The sequence below is a fragment of the Podarcis cretensis genome, assembly GCF_951804945.1.
Source record: "Podarcis cretensis genome assembly, chromosome: 1".
In the NCBI taxonomy this organism is placed as follows: Eukaryota; Metazoa; Chordata; class Lepidosauria; order Squamata; family Lacertidae; genus Podarcis; species Podarcis cretensis.
The window spans coordinates 78,455,773-78,472,886 of NC_137170.1; the positions used below are offsets into that span (position 1 = coordinate 78,455,773).

The 17,114-nt window shown below is 41.5% G+C and overlaps 1 protein-coding gene across 10 annotated transcripts in view; it reads left to right on the forward strand.

Moving 5' to 3' along the window:
* The window catches only part of CHID1 (chitinase domain containing 1), a 129,741-nt gene that overhangs the window by 51,657 nt on the left and 60,970 nt on the right, over window positions 1-17,114 (forward strand). Inside the window, exons 11-12 of one of the 10 annotated variants that reach the window (XM_079985139.1) lie at window positions 565-657; window positions 4,895-5,108. The exons of 7 other annotated variants lie outside the window; for them this stretch is intronic. In XM_079985139.1, the coding sequence (XP_079841265.1) occupies window positions 565-643 (79 nt within the window). In that variant the 3' untranslated portion in view covers window positions 644-657; window positions 4,895-5,108. Of the gene's footprint in view, window positions 1-564; window positions 658-4,894; window positions 5,109-17,114 lie in introns of those variants that run through there. 2 more of the 10 variants (XR_013841269.1, XM_079985133.1) reach the window with 2 other exon arrangements.

Genomic DNA, 17,114 nt, shown 5'->3' on the forward strand with positions numbered 1-17,114 from the left:
TGTGCCCTTAACGTCTTTAAAAGAATCTTGAGTGGGTCTTTTATGTCAGTTTACACACTAAAGAAGGTTTGATATAATAAATTGTAAGTTGAAAAATTTAAGAGATTTGACATTGAATTGTGCTGTTCAAAGACAAAGGAAGATTCTTTGCAAACTATGTAAGGATGCAGAATTCCCCTGAGAGCTTTATTGGCCGCCTGCCATGCTGTAAATAGTGGGTAATAAAAAGCGATACTTAGAAAGGCTAGAGGTGAGAGCTTCCCTGCAAATTATGGTAATGAAGAATGTTAAAGGTATGGCTGCAAGTGACCTTAGTGGGGTGGAGAACAGGACCCCCCAGTATTTGGGGTGGTGATGAGCAGATGTACCAGTAAAATTATTAGGTGTGGCTTGCTTGCAGCAATGGCTTGTTTACAGCAACATATCTGTGGGGAGATATGGACGTGTTTCCAAGGTCATAACCGCAACAGGGATACAAAGGTAATGTAATATATTGATTGAAATGATATTTTGACTGGTGTCAAAATAGAGTTAAATTACATAATACTTTTCTTTTCATGTTAGAATAAGTAGACACAGCTTTTTTCCTAGGAGCAAGCTCCTCCGAACTCATTGGGAGTTAGTGTTGGATCGTTATGCTTAGGATTGTGCTAACAGGTGAGGCTTAGTGAAGGCAGCTGGCTGGGCAGAGTGTGGTCTATTTGCATATTCACACCGATTGGTTGCTTTCAGCCTTGTGCAGTGAATGAAGTCACTGAATAATGCTGTTGAGGATATTTTTGCTAGCTGCATCTTATTCAAAATCAGAAGACATTTGGCACCACAATTTTGGTAAATAAGATGAAGATAGAGAAATTTGTATGGTTGATGAAATAGATGATAGAGGGCAGGGACTCTTGACACCACCACTGTAGAACAGCAGGTGCACAATCATTCCTGAGTCTTCCCAGGTTTTGTCAATCACTTCTACAGAGAGCAGATATTGGTAACACTTGTATTATCCACATACTTACACTTTCTTGGAGGGTGTTGTTGCTGCATCTATTGCCCTTGCCTCTTGTGTACAACTTGGTTATACAGGCAAGGGCTCTTAAATATGCCTGTCCCATGTGAATAGCAAGGGAGGCTTTGCCAGAGGCTTAACCATTTGGCTGCATATTGGCAGGCACAACACTGCAGCTGAGTTCATAGAGAATTCTAAGAACATACAAAAAGCCCTGCTGGATCAGGCCACAAGGGCATCTCCTCCAGCTCCATGTTCTCATGGTGGTTCACCAGATATCTGTGGGAAGCCCACAAGCAGGAGATGGATGCAGCCGTCCCCTTACCACTTGTGTCTCCCAACAAATGGCATGCAGAGGCATATTGCCTTTGATCCTGGAGGTAGGTAGCATGCAGCCATCATGAGCAGTAGCTATGGATATCAACCAGGTTCGGTCACAATGTTTATAATGTTCTTACTAACCATAGTTTAACTAAATAACATTTCCTTGTGCTTGGATGTCATCGGAAACTGATTTGTTGCTGTTTGTTAAAGCAGAAGCTTCCAATCTCCTCCTTGTGGCTGTAAAAGAACTGAAAAAGGGAGAGGGAATGAGTTTGTGAGACTCACTTCAGTTCATCCATATATTGGATGAACTGTGGGCTCCTGTTGCCTCTGAGCTGTGCCACAGTCCTTTTACAGGGAGCATTGAAATGGCACATTTACAGCTGTTGGGCTGAATATGTATCATCAGTTGGGAAATGCTGTGCTGAAATTTTTGTGTGTGCTTCCTTAAAGTGAGATAAGACATTTCCTCTTTTGACATATAGCCTGTTGTGCTTTATAATCAATGGACTAGTCAACTGCAATGCTTTGCTTGTCTTTAATATGCTTAGTGAGGTGCAATTGAATGAAGTTAAAAACATCCCCTCTCCTGTAAATTTTATTAGGTTTCATAATTGCCAAACCCAATAGATAGCACTGCATATTGGGGTTAATAAAGGTCCATAGAAACAGATGTTCTTTGGTCATTTAGTCCTTTTATTTTCTAAAACTTAATTAACTGAAAATGAGAAAAGCCCTGTAATTGCCAAAGTTTGAATTTGCAGTAACTTTGGCTTATACTTTGTAGCTTATGCCTCCTGCACAGCCTTAGCTGTGGGTAAATCCATGCTTCTGGTAACTGGAGCTTCAATCAGAAATACAGAATAGCTTCTAAAGACTTGTTCACACTTGGCATGCATATCAATTGATTTCTCAACAAATGACTGTGGCTGAATGTGTGAACTGACTTCTTGGCAAAGAATTGTATTTGAGTTTTGTGAGGTAATTTCAAAGTCCTGCCTACCTATGATAGCTCATCCATGTGTGCAAGCCATTATCCTATCACACTTGATGTTGCAGTCTCTGACTATGTTTCAATCATATCTTGGCTCAGTTAGCTGATTCTCACTTACAGTCACTTTGTTCCTCCCTTATACAAACTGGAAAACAAGCCAGGAAGGATTCAGTTAATCACAGTTCTGTAGTTCTATTGCAACAGGAAACAATCATTTCCTTAAAAGCCCAGATATGAAAACATGTTTTAAATTGGCTTAATTAATATCATTGCTTTTCAGAAGCTATTAACCACAGTTTCCTGCTTCAGAATTAGCTAAACATTTCCTGACTTCTTTGTGCGAAGGAAAGAATGAAGCAGGTAGAAGAGTCTGGCTTCATCTGGATGCAATCATTATACAAACAGTCATAGGTGAGCAAGCCCTAAAAGATGGAATAAATATTTTCCAAATTTTCTACAGTAAGTTGTTTCATGCTCAGAAAGAGTTCTGCTTGTGCAGTGGGACTTCCCATTGGATGGCTGGCACGCATCTGTCTCGGGAAACAATGAATGAGTGTGCCTTCAGGGGTGAAGTCAAACTGTTGGAGAGTTAAAGTGCCTGCTGCGGCTGAAGAGACCGATACAGGAGAAACATGTTTTGTTGCAGCAGGGGCAGATGAAGGTGTCCGGTTGTGCTGTTTCAGGTGTACCATGGCGTTTATTTTTTCCCATACCTTACTTAGCATCACATTGTCATCCACCCATACTTAGTGACCTTTCTTTGCTCCTTTTGTGTCTTGGGGGCATATAAAAGATCAGTGACCACAAAGCTAAGAAACTAGCAGACATACTATATAGCATTTGTTGTTCAGCTAATAGTTCACCTTCATTGGATGTTTGGGGGGTTAAGGAAGACCTTTGAGGATATCTTTTATTTTTTGCTATTTCCTCTACATAAAGTTCAGTGGACACAGCTTGCTAAACAGTTACCTTTAAAACTTTAAAGTTTTAGCCAAATGGAGATCCTGCTGGGTGTGAGTCTGTAAATGCTCCTTTATTTGTTATGTCTGACATTTGAGAATTCCTTCTGCATCTGCTTGCAAGTTAGTTTAGATTCCTGGATGCTGTTTCAGGCTACAGAGCTTGTGATCTACACACACACACACACACACACACACACGGCACTTCCTCTCCCCCTTTAACTGTAGGGTGAAATTTAGATTCGCTTGGCCTTTAGCATTTGCTTGCTACCTGATTCAGCATCTTGGGCTTCTGTCACTTTTGCATGATTGCTTGATCACACAACTTTTTGTTCCATTTCTGCACCTTCACTAATTATCTTTTCTAGTAAGTGATTGCTCAATCTGTCCACATTTAATTGCCACATTGACAGGCATAATTGTAATAAAAAACAAGACTTACGAGGCTTATAGGCACTGAAAGCTAGGCACATTAACTTATTTTCACATTAAAGTTATAATTGGAAATCCTTAAGTCAGAAGAATTTATAATATATCTGAATTGTCTTAACATTTATTAATGCTTGTCCATTTGAGTGCAACTGATCAACTTAAACCAGAGGCTGTAATACCAGCACAAACCCACACTTATAAGCATCCTAAGGGGTCTGTTTCCTCCCCTTTTCCTTTAGCGGTGCCACAAGCTGCTTTTCATGCCAGAAGGATAGGAGGTATGGTACAGTGGCTTTAGGGGACAAAAGAGAATTAAGGTGCGCTGCATAAGTATCTTCTCCATCCTGTTTCTCTAGATTGTGGCCAGTGTTTGCTTGTAGGTCTGAGTGTGTCATTGTTTTTTGGAGTTAACGTTTTATTTTTTATTTTTTCTTTAATTTTTATTAAGTACAAATTAGAAAACATACATATTTACAACAAAAGAAAATACAAAAGAAAAAGAAAATACATTTAACCAAGGAAAAAAATTAGAGACTACTTTGTCTCTTTTCATATTTACAGTTATTTATACCACTATAAAATGCTATTCACAATAAAGGAGTGAAATGAAAGATAAGATATCAGAAAAAAGAACAAAGAAAAAATAAAGAAGTAAAAGAAAAGGATCATAGGTGAAAAAAATTTTAAGTAGATAAGTATTCACTATACATAGCCGTTTCCCATCTATATTTATATTCAATTCTATAATTTCATCTTGTCCCTATCTACCTTAAAAAGTGTTTTTTTGGGGGGTTTTTTTGTGTTTTTTGGTGTTAACATTTTAATCCCAAAGCTATCTTAAGCTATCAGGACACAATTTCTCAAGTTTTCTTTAAGGAGGCATTGATGTTAAACCATTTTAAAGCATTAAAAAAAAAAAGTTTGTAGACCTGACCTTTTAGGTTACACACATGATTTTTATGAGCAATCTGATGGCTTTTGGTTTCCTGCTGCAACTTTCCACCCTTGTGCCAGAGAAGTTCCTTGCTTTTGTGCATGTGCACATGACGTGTCTGAACTTTCAAAGAAGTGTGTTCACTTTTTGTTGCTGGTTCCCACCAGCAGAGATACTGTGAGGTGAACATGAATGCTTAAAGATTTTCTTTCTTGTTATCCTGTCTCCTGTCTAATCTTTACTTCCAGTCAATAGCGCCAGTAATTAGCTGTGTAGTATCAGTGAGAGCAAAACCTCTTCAGACCAGCTACAAGGCAAGGTGGAGTGAAAGAACCAAGATCAGACATTCCTAATTGTGAGCAGGAGCAACAAAGGCATATTACAAATTCTAAACATGGATCTTTTGGTATTTAGTCTCCTTTTGCTGAAACGGACAGAACATTAAATGTGACTTGTACAACATGCTGTGCTTTAAGTTGACTTGGTTCTCCGGCATTTTCTGTTTGTTTATTTCACTTGTAATTTGCTTTCTCCCCTTGAAAACTGAAATGTCAGAATGAACTTATTATCCACATTCAGGTAATATGCCTCAGTTTCAAATTAAAAATGAGTCTGATAGGCCACTCATTGTACATATGGGGGAACTGAAAGCACTTAGTGATGTTAGTTTGGTCAAAACTTCAATCTCTTGGTGGCCCTAAATGAGCCATCAGAAGCTGTCAGAACCAGACATAAAGAAAAGAAGAAACTTTTTTTAAAAAAAATGCATTCAAATTGAAATTCATTGAGGTATTTGTTGTTGTTAAAGAGGATTTCTAGCTTGTGGTCTCAGTCAATATGTTACAAAAAAGAAAATGTTTTTAATAGAACAGTATCCACATGTAAGCAAGCCAGACGTTTGTATATTTGTGGTGGTCTGACTGATATTGTAGATTTTGAAAATGCTCTGGAATGACAGAGTTAACAGCAACCTATGTATTTTAGAGTTGATGGTGCATTAACTCATCTGACATCCTGCAGAAGTGTCCATAACTCTAAAAACCTGGGTTCTGCAGGAATGGGTCAAAGCTTTGTAAGTGAAAGGCATTTTGAAATAAAATATATTGCAGTGAAGCAAAGGATGAGGCACACCAAGCTTTCAGTAAAGTAATATTTATGGAGAATTGTGTGTCTTTTGACTGAGATGGAGACCTTCGGAATGGAGAAATGCCTGCACTCCCGCAACGCTCAGTGTATACACGTATATGGATGTGTTTTACGGAATAGAAATCTTTTGAAATGTTTCCTCATGTAGTACACTCCCTAGAAGTGATGAAAGTTTAAAGACTCTGAAGATGAATGTTGAGGGAATAGAGGATCTGTTTTAAAGAGTGGAAAGTGAGCTGCTAAGACTGGATGAGGGCCAGCCCAAGACATTTAGAAGTCTGAAGCAAAGAAGAAAATGGTTGTACCTCATTCTGTGTGCGGAAGGGGCTGGATTGATAATTGAACCTTTCTTCAACACTGGCAATGGGGTGCCTTCCTCTACTACCTTAGGTGGTGTATAATATGTCTAGCACATACAGCTCTGCTCTCCAGAGAGACAGGCCAGGGAGCTTAGGAGGAATGACTGCTCCTGGTGGTGGGAAGGCTGCCACTGCTACCTGAGGAGATTGCCTCACTCTCCCTAATGATTAGCGATGGCTGGCCCTGCTTATTGCACTGCAAGGAACTAAAGCTGATGGCAGCTGGATATTGAGCACTTTTCTTTTTGGGCACATCTTGCTGCTGTATTACATCCAAGTGGAGAAAGCAGCTAGCATAGTTTGCTTCGCCTGCTTAGGTGGTTCAATGGCCATAAGACATAGTTGCAGGCCCAGAGACGATGAGCCCATGGGATATATGGGATTTAGATTGAGCGCTGGGTTACAGAGAAGGTAGAGTGAAATGTGATGACAAACAGGGATCCTTAGGAAGAAAGAATTTATATGATATTATGTTCGCAGACTGGGAGCAGTTATGGACCACCGGTGTTAAATTTACGGCATGTAATGCCTTAAAAGAAAACTTAATGAAAATGATTTATAGGTGGTACATGACCCCAGTCAAGCTTGCAAAAATTTATCATTTGCCCAATAATAATTGCTGGAAGTGTAATGAGACTGAAGGTACTTTCTACCACCTTTGGTGGACCTGCCCGAGGATTAAAGCCTTTTGGGAAATGATCTATAATGAAATTAAGAAAGTCCTAAAGTGGACTTTTCCTAAGAAACCTGAGGCTTTTCTTCTGGGTATGGTTGGCCAATTGGTGCCAAGGAAGGATAGGATGTTTTTTATGTATGCTACTACAGCAGCAAGAATTCTTCTCGCAAAGTATTGGAAGACACAAGAACTACCTACTCTGGAAGAATGGCAGACGAAGGTGATTGAATATATGGGACTGGCAGAGATGACCGGCAGAATTCGTGACCAGGGGAAAGAGACAGCGGAAGAAGATTGGAAGAAATTCAAGATATATCTTAAAAAGTATTGTAAAATTGAGGAGTGCTAGATGTCAGGGAATAAGAAATAGAGAATTGCAGCTGTAACTAATAAGTTAAAGAAAAAGGAATGTAATGAAAGTGAATTAAATAATTAATTATTGGAGAATTGCTAAAAAAAATGTTAAAAATTAAGGATGCAGTAAAAGGGAGGTATGGGGAAGTCGGAGAAACAAGGGGTATGAAAATAGGATTATGAAATTATACATGTTGTATATGTTTTTGTTTGTGTATGTGAATGCGTTGTTTGTTTTTATTTGTGTTGGAAAACCAATAAAAATTATTTTAAAAAAAAAAGGGAAGAAAGAATTTATACAGGCCGGAGGCAGAAGAACTGGAAAGGTTTTGAAAGATGTTTCAGAGACACCTGTTTGCAGTTTTGTATTGTGTGCCTTGGGGGGTTGTTTGTTTGTTCCTGGAGGTGATCAGGGTTAGTTGCAGAATAATCACTTCAGGAGCCACCTTTTGTTTGTGGATACCAGTGTGGTAGAGTTCAGTGTTGTCAACTTTTGTTTGAATTCACCATTCCCCATGTTCAGTGAATGCAGAACTTCATAAATAATAGGTGTTGGACTCAAATTCACTCTCTTGAAGGATGCATTTCAGAACTGTGTGTAGGCATTTTGTGTTTTCTGGATCAGCATCACACCAGACCAAAAAGTGTCCATATATTACTTCTGTTACTAGAAAAGCGCTTCTGGGGCTTAAAGCAGCCTCCCCCAGTCTTGTGTCCTTAGATGTTGTTGAACTACCATCCCATAGTCCCTGACCATTGGCAATGCTTGTTGGGAATGATGCAGGGTTGTAGTCCATTAATATGTGGGTATACAAGGAGGTGGAAGGCTGCCCAATGTATTCTGCTCCACAGTACTGAAATAGTTTTCCATAGACCATTGTTGAATTTTGGAAATCGATGAACCAAGTTGACTTGCCTTTTCTCAAAACAGTAGTAGCACAAAAATCACTTTTGGCTTTTGACCTCCACATTTGTGTGATCTCCATCTTGATGGAGAAAATGAAGTACTTTTTTCAGTGTTAAGGTACTGAAATACAGTTACGTCAGGGAAATGTATTTATAACTTGATCTGAGAACTCAGATCAAAGGTTTTAAGAAAAATGTTCCAAGTCCTTGAATATAAGAACTGAATATGTGCTTCATACGCCCAACACATTGCAAAGTGACAACTTCATATTAATTTCGACTGTGCTCCAGTGAGGGAGGCAGCCATTATAATACTGCAGTTATAAAAACAATTTTCATTACTTTGGGAGGGTTTACCCTTCAGATACAGCGTCAGTGGGAGGAGAGGAACCATTGCCTTAAAATCTTGGGTGGCTTCTATGGGTGTAATTTCCTTCAGCAGAAGCAATTGTGAAAAACTTTATAGACTATTTTATCCCTCATAGCTGTTACAATCGCATCTCCCTTTCATGACAGACTGCATAAGACTGTAAAAAGACATGACATTTTAAGGATAAATATTTTTACTTCCTCAACAGATCAAATTTTGTTCTCAGTTATGCTTTCAATCTCTTAAAGAGTAGGTTTCTTCTGTTTTTGTAAAATTTGCCTACTTTTTGTGATAATTTGAGAAAACTTCTCAGCTTTTAGTGAGTGTGTGCTCTACTACATAGCATACCTTCCAGTGAAAATAACTCGTATGATTATGTGGAGGAAGTGAAATACTGTAGGAACTAGTTTGACTAGCAAAATGTTAGTCCAAACCTAAGTTCTTCTAGGCAAGCCATAACCTATAGGGCAAACTTTGGTTACAGCTCATGGTTAGTGTGGAGAGAGTTGGTACCCCTCTTTGAGGGTTCACACATTTGCCCTAAATGTGGTTTGGCTTAGTGTCTTATTCAAACCAGACCATTGTTGAATAAGGACAGGTTTTATTCTTCCTGACTCCCAAATTGCAGGGTTTTATTTTGTTCCATAGAATTCAGTGGGAGCCATTCTGGTGTGTTTTTGTGAAAGAGAGAGAGGGTCTGGCTTTGTATTATCTTTTAGGATGAGTCAGTGCATGCATAATGCTGAGAATCCACTCTCAGGCCCCCTGAACTGTACATTTAAAGCAGTGTCACCATAAGAACAGAAGAAAAGCCTGCTAGATTAGGCCAATGGCCCAGCGGCGTAGCGTGGGTTGTCAGCACCCGGGGCAAGGCAAGTAATTTGCGCCCCCTAACCCGGGGCAAGGCAAGTAATTTGCACCCCCTAACCCGGGGCAAGGCAAGTAATTTGCACCCCCTAACCCCTAACCTGCCGCCGCTGCCAGCTTCTTCTTGCTGCTGCCTGGGCTGGTCGGGTGTGGTTCTCTCCCGCGCTCAGCGCTGCGCTGGGCGGCCGCTGCACTGTCCCTCCCCCACATAGTCCCTCCCTCACTCTCTCTCCGCTCCGCAACGCAACGCACGCCTGGCACCCTCCCCCTCCACAGTGGGCGGCGACCCGGCAGCTCGGATCGGATTCGCACAGCCAGCACTGCAGTGAGAGAGAGTGAGTGAGCCAGGTAGGGGCAGAGAGCTGCGAGTGCGAGCGCCCCCCCCAAATGTTGCGCCCGGTGCGGCTGCCCCCCCCTGCACCCCCCACGCTACGCCACTTCAATGGCCCCATTTAATACAGCATCCTGTTTCCAAAGTGGCCACTGCTTCAGACCGTCATGGCTTCCCCCAAAGAATCATGCGAACTGCAGTTTGTTAAGGGTACTGATAATTGTTAAGAGATCCCTGTTCTCCTCAAAGTGTGGCAGTTCCCGAGGTTCCCTGAGAAGAGGGATTGACTGTTTAAACCTCTGAGAATTGTAGCCTATTGTTTATAGTTCAGCACATTTGCAGAAGTATTTGCAATGTGTGGCACTCTTGTAATCCATAGGTAACTTGTGTATATTCTTCCTCCACTCCCTCAACCCTTTTATAGTATTTGGCAATACCAAGCACATTTTGAAATAACCAATTAATTTATTTTAAAATCTGTGTTTTGTTGTTGTGCTATGCTGTCTAGGGAGCTGGAGCAGTGAATGTTCTGCGCTTCTTCACTAGTGCCAACCTCTTAGTAAACTATTTCACCCACATTCTCTGTTCTTTTCCAGAGGACTATTGCATTCTCTTTTATTCTATGTATTTTCCTACCAATAAAGTTTAAATAGACTATTAAATCAATATGTCTTGGAGGAAGGAGCAGTCCTCTCAAATTAGATCATTTACTGCAGGAAGACTAGTTTTATCAGACTCTTTCCCCCTGTAAATTAGTCTTAGAATACATGAGATTAGGCAGCTGATTGATTGATTGCTATAGCTGAACAGAGGAACACTGTGCTTTAAATGGAAAATCTGCTTCACTCCTTATACTTCACTGTTTCTGAAGCTATTGTATAATATAAATGATTTGTAACTTTTATGTTTTATACAGTCTAATGGCATCAGTATGTTAGGATGGTTTTAACCATAAACCAACATAGCCATGTTGGGTGTAATAACCAAGTAAGGGTGTAATGGAGAACTGCACCATGCAAATACCCAGTTCACACATGACAGTAAGCCATAAACAATTTGTGTCCACCCCTCTTCTCCATGTGTTAGTGAAAATAGCTTATCAAAATTGTGTGATATTAGGGGGGGAAATGCTTTCAAAAAAATTATGTATCTGGAGAATGTCACACTAAGATGTTGATGTATTTTTGTGAGGGTTTTTTTTTTAAATTGCAAACTGCTGTGGAAATGTGAAAAATTTAACTTAAGATTGGGGGGGGGGGGGAAATGGAAGATTTGGGCCACTTTAGCACCATACATTTAAAGCAGTATGATGCCACATTAAACAGTTATAGCTTCTGTCAAAGAATTCTGGGAGCAGTAATTTGCTAAGAATTGTTAGGAGATCACTATTCACCTCACAGAGCTACAGTTCCTAGTTTCCTGTGGAGGGTGCTTGATTGTTAAACTACTCTGGGCATCATAACTCTGTGAGGGAAATAGGGGTGTCCTATGAACTCTCAGCACGCTTAACAAAATACAGCTTCCATGATTCCTTGGGTATGCTAGGACTTTTTAAAGTAATACAGTGGTATCTCAGGTTAAGAATTTAATTTGTTCCGGAGGTCCATTCTTAACCTGAAACTGTTCTTAACCTGAAGCACCACTTTAGGTAATGGGGCCTCCCGCTGCCGCCGCACCGCCAGAGCATGATTTCTGTTCTCATCCTGAAAGAAAGTCCTTAACCCAAGGTACTGAAGCGTCTGTACGTGAAGCGTCTGTAACCCGAGGTAAAGGTAAAGGTAAAGGTACCCCTGCCCGTACGGGCCAGTCTTGACAGACTCTGGGGTTGTGCGCCCATCTCACTTAAGAGGCCAGGGGCCAGCGCTGTCCGGAGACACTTCCGGGTCACGTGGCCAGCGTGACATCGCTGCTCTGGCGAGCCAGAGCCGCACACGGAAACGCCGTTTACCTTCCCGCTGGTAAGCGGTCCCTATTTATCTACTTGCACCCGGAGGTGCTTTCACTGTATAATAGTGCTTTAAATGTATGGTGTGATTGTGGCCTTAGAGAGGAATAGAAATTGATAGATTCACCTTTCACTGTTCTTGCCTTGCCTTGCCTGGTTCACATGTAATACTAAGTCTGTCCTCTAATTTATTTCCTCCCTGCTTACTGTTATTCATAAACTGGGCCAGTAACTGTCTTTAACTTAACTTGAAGTTCACAAGCTTGGTCCTTCTAACGAACAGCCAGCTGGGGGAGGGGCCCCACCCCATTTGCCATCTCACACAGAACCAGTGGCATAGCGTGGGGGGTGCAGGGGGGGCTGGCCGCACTGGGCGCAACATCTGGGGGTTAGGGTTAGGGGGCGCAAATCCACGGGTTAGGGGGTGCAAATTACTTGCCTTGCCCCGGGTGCTGACAACCCACGCTACGCCACTGCACAGAACCCCTCTTTTCTTTGTTTCCCTTAATGGTCCATCACCCCGGCTAGGCGACCACCTCAACAGGAAGCTAGTCTGACTTATTCTTTAGCGCTTGCTAGATCCAGGGTTTAGAAGGGTCTCGGCATACAGGTATATTGTGCGACTGAAGCAGATAGATTCTTAGAGAACAGCAAACTTCCAGAATATTTCCGCATATAATCTGTATGTTACTTTGCGCTTTTGTCTTAAATTCCTCATCAGGATTGGTAGCCAAAAATCACCCCCGGCTATTCCCAAACCTATTAGCTTTGGAGAAAAATGTTGATCTTGGGAGAGTACTTCATTTTAAAAAGAGCAGTATGCTTTCTGCTTGAACTCATACCAAACATTAGGAAAGTGTTTTAGCAAATTACAGTTCACCACTAACGACAGGCTTGGGAGAGGAGGTTGCTGTTGCACAGATGCTGTTGCCTTTTAACATGGCAACTTGTTTATTAACTGGGAAAATGCTGCCTATTGAGAGAGGATGGAAAAAGTCCCAAGAGCTCCTATATGAGAGGCGAACTGCATTCTACATATAAGAGCTCCAGTGCCATTTAAGAAAGGAAAATGCCTTCAGGTGATTAAATTTGAAGCGAAGGAGTCGTGTTGTATGCCGGGGGGGGGGGTGTGTGTTTAACCCTTTCTGTGCATTGCTTTGCTGTAAATCATTCTCTGATCCCAATAACTTTTCTCCCATGTGAATTTCCATGAGCATGCAACATATAGGTAGCATGTAGGCAGCACTCAAATATCTTCTAGAATTTATGAAACAATGTAGAAACCAAGCTGATCCAAATACTGGTTCCACTTCTTCCAAGTCATTCATTCATATAAGGATTGCTCAAATTCTTACAAACCTCCTGAGTTTTTTTCTAGTCTCATGTACTTAGCTTAGCATATAAACATGTGGTCCATGTTTCACAAGCATATAGTAAGGTTGGTAGTACAATAGCTTTGTAAACAAGCATTTTGGTTTCCCTGCGAATGTCCCGGTCCTCAAACACGCTGCACTTCAATTGGAAGAAAGCCGCACTTGCAGAGCTCAGCCGATGCTGGATTTTGGCATCAATGTTGGCCCTTGTGGAAAGATAACTGCCTAAGTAGGAGAAGTGATTGACATTTTCCAATGTTACACCATTGAGTTGGATTTGTGGTGCTGCAGAGGGGTTGTTTTGTACTTGTTGGTGCAGCACTTTGGTTTTTTGGATGTTGGGTGATAGGCCAAACTTTTCGTAAGCATCTGCAAAGATATTTAGGATGGTTTGGAGGTCATCCTCTGAGCGTGCACACACTATGTTGTCATCAGCATACTGAAGCTCTATGACGGAAGTTACGGTAACCTTACTCTTTGCTTTCAGCTTGCTCAGATTGAAGAGCTTGCTTTCCATCTATTCGATATATGATTTCTACTCTGGTGGAGAGTTTCCCTTCGACAAAGTGTAGGATCATGGCAATGAAAATAATGAATAGAGCAATAACACAACCCTGTTTAACACCTGATACCACTGTGAATGGTTCACTTTGAGAGCCATTGTTATATGTGATTGTTGCTGTTGTATTATCATGGAGGAGTCAAATGATGTTTACAGATTTATCTGCGCAGCCAATTTTCAGAAGGACAGTCCACAGGGCATTACGATTTACAGTGCCGAAAGCCTTAGGTCAATAAACGCCATATACAGGGATTGGTTTTGCTCTCTGCATTTTTCTTGAAGCTGTTGAGCGGTGAAAATTGTGTCCACTGTCCCCCTAGAAGGCTGAAAACCATTTTGGGATTCAGGAAGTGTCACCCTTGGATATTGTTAATAGAGGATTTGCTAAGATCCTTGCAAGAATTTTGCTGGCCACAGCTAATAGATGCCTCAATAGTTTCCACAATTAGTTCTGTCACCTTTTTAAAAGAGATGGGTAATTTTGACATCCCTAAAGTCTGCTGGGATATCTTCTCTTTCCCAGATTTTTTTGATGAGCTTGTGAAGTTGTTGTGTAAGTTCAATTTTGCCCACTTTGAAGATTTTGGCAGGTATCCCATCAGGTCCACTGGCTTTGTTGTTTTTCATTTGTTTAACAGCTGTACACAACTCTCCCAGAAAGATTCCACCAACGGTGTCTCCAAAAATTTTTACACATCACTTGGGAAGGCAGGCGAACTAATATCAGTGTACTGGAAGAAGCAAAGATCACTAGTGTTGAAGCAATGATTCTTCAACATCAACTTCATGGGACTGGTCATGTGCGGATGCCTGATGATCGTCTTCCAAAGCAACTACTCTATTCCGAACTTAAAAATGGAAAGCATAATGCTAGTGGTCAACAAAAGAGGTTTAAATGCTATCTCAAGGCAAATTTAAAAAATGTGGTATAAACACTGACAACTGGGAAACACTGCCCTGCAAGTGCTCCACTTGAAGAACAGCCATTACCAAAGGTGTCATGGGCTTTGAAGACACATGAACTCAGGACGCAAGGGAGAAACGTGCTAAGAGAAAGGCATGCTTGGCAAATCCACACCGTGATCAACTCCTGCCCAGAAACCAATGTCCCCACTGTGGAAGGACGTGTGGATCCAGAATTGGCCTCCACAGTCACTTACGGACTCATTGTTAAAACTGTGTTTATGGAAGACAATCTCCCTTGGCTATGAGTGATCGCCAAAGAAGAAGAAGAATAAATGTGTAATTCCTGGCTTAGACTTTTGCAATGAACATATTTTTACCATATCAGGCCCCATCCACACTATACATTAAAAGCACTATGCCACCACTTTTAACAGCTGCAGCTTTCCCCTAATAATCATGGGAGCTGCAGTTTCAGGGTGCTGAGATTTTTTTTAGGAAACCTGTATTCCCACCCACAGAACTACAATACCCAGAGTTCTCTGGGAAGAGGGATGGGTTGTTAAACCATTCGGGGAATTGTAGCTCTGTGGGGGGAATAGGTGTCTCCTGATGACTCTCAGCACCTTTAACAAACTGCAGTTCCCTGGATTCTATGGGGGAAGCCATGACTGTTTAAACGCCGCTTTAAATGCATAGCACAGATGGGGGCCATCAGAGATAGTGGTCTTCTAAATCAGTGTTTCCCAACCTTGGGCCTCCAGCTGTTTTTGAACTACAATTCCCATCATCCCTGACCACTGGTCTTGCTAGCTAGGGATGATGGGAGTTGTAGTCCAAAAACAGCTGGAGGCCCAAGGTTGGGAAACACTGTTCTAAATGACGTTGGACTGCAACTCCCATCAGCTCCATCCAGCATGGATATTGGTCAGAAATGACAGGAGTTGTAGTCCAGCAAGTCGTCCATCTCTGCACTACAAACAAATGCACCACAGTTGCCACTAGTTGAGAGACTGTTCTTTTGATGCCACATAGTCCTATGGAATTGCTCATGCGATGAGGGGAAAAGCTGGGACCTCTCAATAGCTGACTCCTTCTGCTCTGCCACCCTCTAGATGTTTGATGGTGAAAATCTGCAGTGCAGAGCCTGCTGCACTTGTAGTTGTCCCCCATGCAACAGAGTTCAGAATTTGGGAGATCTTCTGTCATGGAGAATATCATCAATAAGTAAAAGAGTAAAAACCATCCTAAACTTTTACAGTAGCTATTTTAAGATCCTAGAGATCTTGGATCTTGAAGAGTAAGCATTCATTTCTTTAACTGCCATAGATGATTATTAACAAGAGATAATGAAATTGGGGGATGGAGCAGAGGAAATTCAGTTTCCAGCAGAAGGTTAGTCAGTTACTTGTAACTGATCAAGATACTGATCCCACCAGATGTATATTTTTTAAAAAAAGAAAATATACAAATTGTATTGCATTCAGATAATTAAAATGTCATAACAGTTTTCACATTCCGTTGCTTAATTAAGAGCAATAAAGATCATGCTAAATCTGAATGAATCAGTAATTTCCTCACTAATCACACAAATGCCAATGTCAGCATCATAATGGGATGCACAAATCTGGCAGTAATGAGGCTGCGGCTATTGGGGAAATTAATGTGAGTGTTCGCACAAATTGCACAGCAAGTTTTTTTCCAAGCTGTATTCAACTGCGTTTCCAAGCAGCAAATTTTAACAAACTACGTGCACCCAAGTATGGTTGTGATAGCCTAAGAAGTGTGTGTTGTATGTTTTAAGTCCTTATCTTTCCAGCGTGGTGAAAAAATAGGCATGTCTGCTCTACACTACACACTCTATTCTTGTTTCTAGTTGATGTGATTTAGTTGAAGGATCATGCTACACTCCAAGCAATAGGTAAAGGTAAAGGTAAAGGACCCCTGGATGGTTAAGTCCAGTGAAAGGCGACTATGGGGTTGTGGCGCTCATCTCACTTTCAGGCGGAGGGAGCCAGTGTTTGTCCACAGACAGCTTTCCAGGTCATGTGGCTAGCATGACTAAACCGCTTCTGGCGCAACGGAACACCGTAACAGAAACCAGAGCGCACAGAAACACTGTTTACCTTCCTGCCACAGCAGTACCTATTTATCTACTTGCACTGGTGTGCTTTTGAACTGCTAGGTTGGCAGGAGCTGGGGCAGAGCAACAGGAACTCACTCCATTGCCGGGATTCGAACTGCCGACCTTCCTATTGGCAAGCCCAAGAGGTTTAGTGGTATAGACCACAGTGCCACCCAGCAATAGGGCTAGTAATACTGACATCTGTTATGGTGTTTGTGGTTCATTGTATTTACAGGTCACTCAGTGAATTAATTAGAACTGCTAAGGGTCTAAAGCAGGCTCAGTCAACTTGTGACCCACTAACTAACAAACCAACCATGTATGGAAGCCTGTCAGGGACATAATAAGCCACTTGCTTTGCTACCTGCCCATGACTTACCAAATGGGAAATTGCCAAAACCTAGCAAGCCACCATTGGAGGCCCTGCTAAGCTGAACTGAAGGCTGTACACTGCCCAGGGGGCTCCCAAATGATGCATCACAACCTTTACCTAATTTCAGAGGTGGCCAAGGGTTGTCCTGCCACTTGCCTGCCAGCCCCATTCCTTCTCC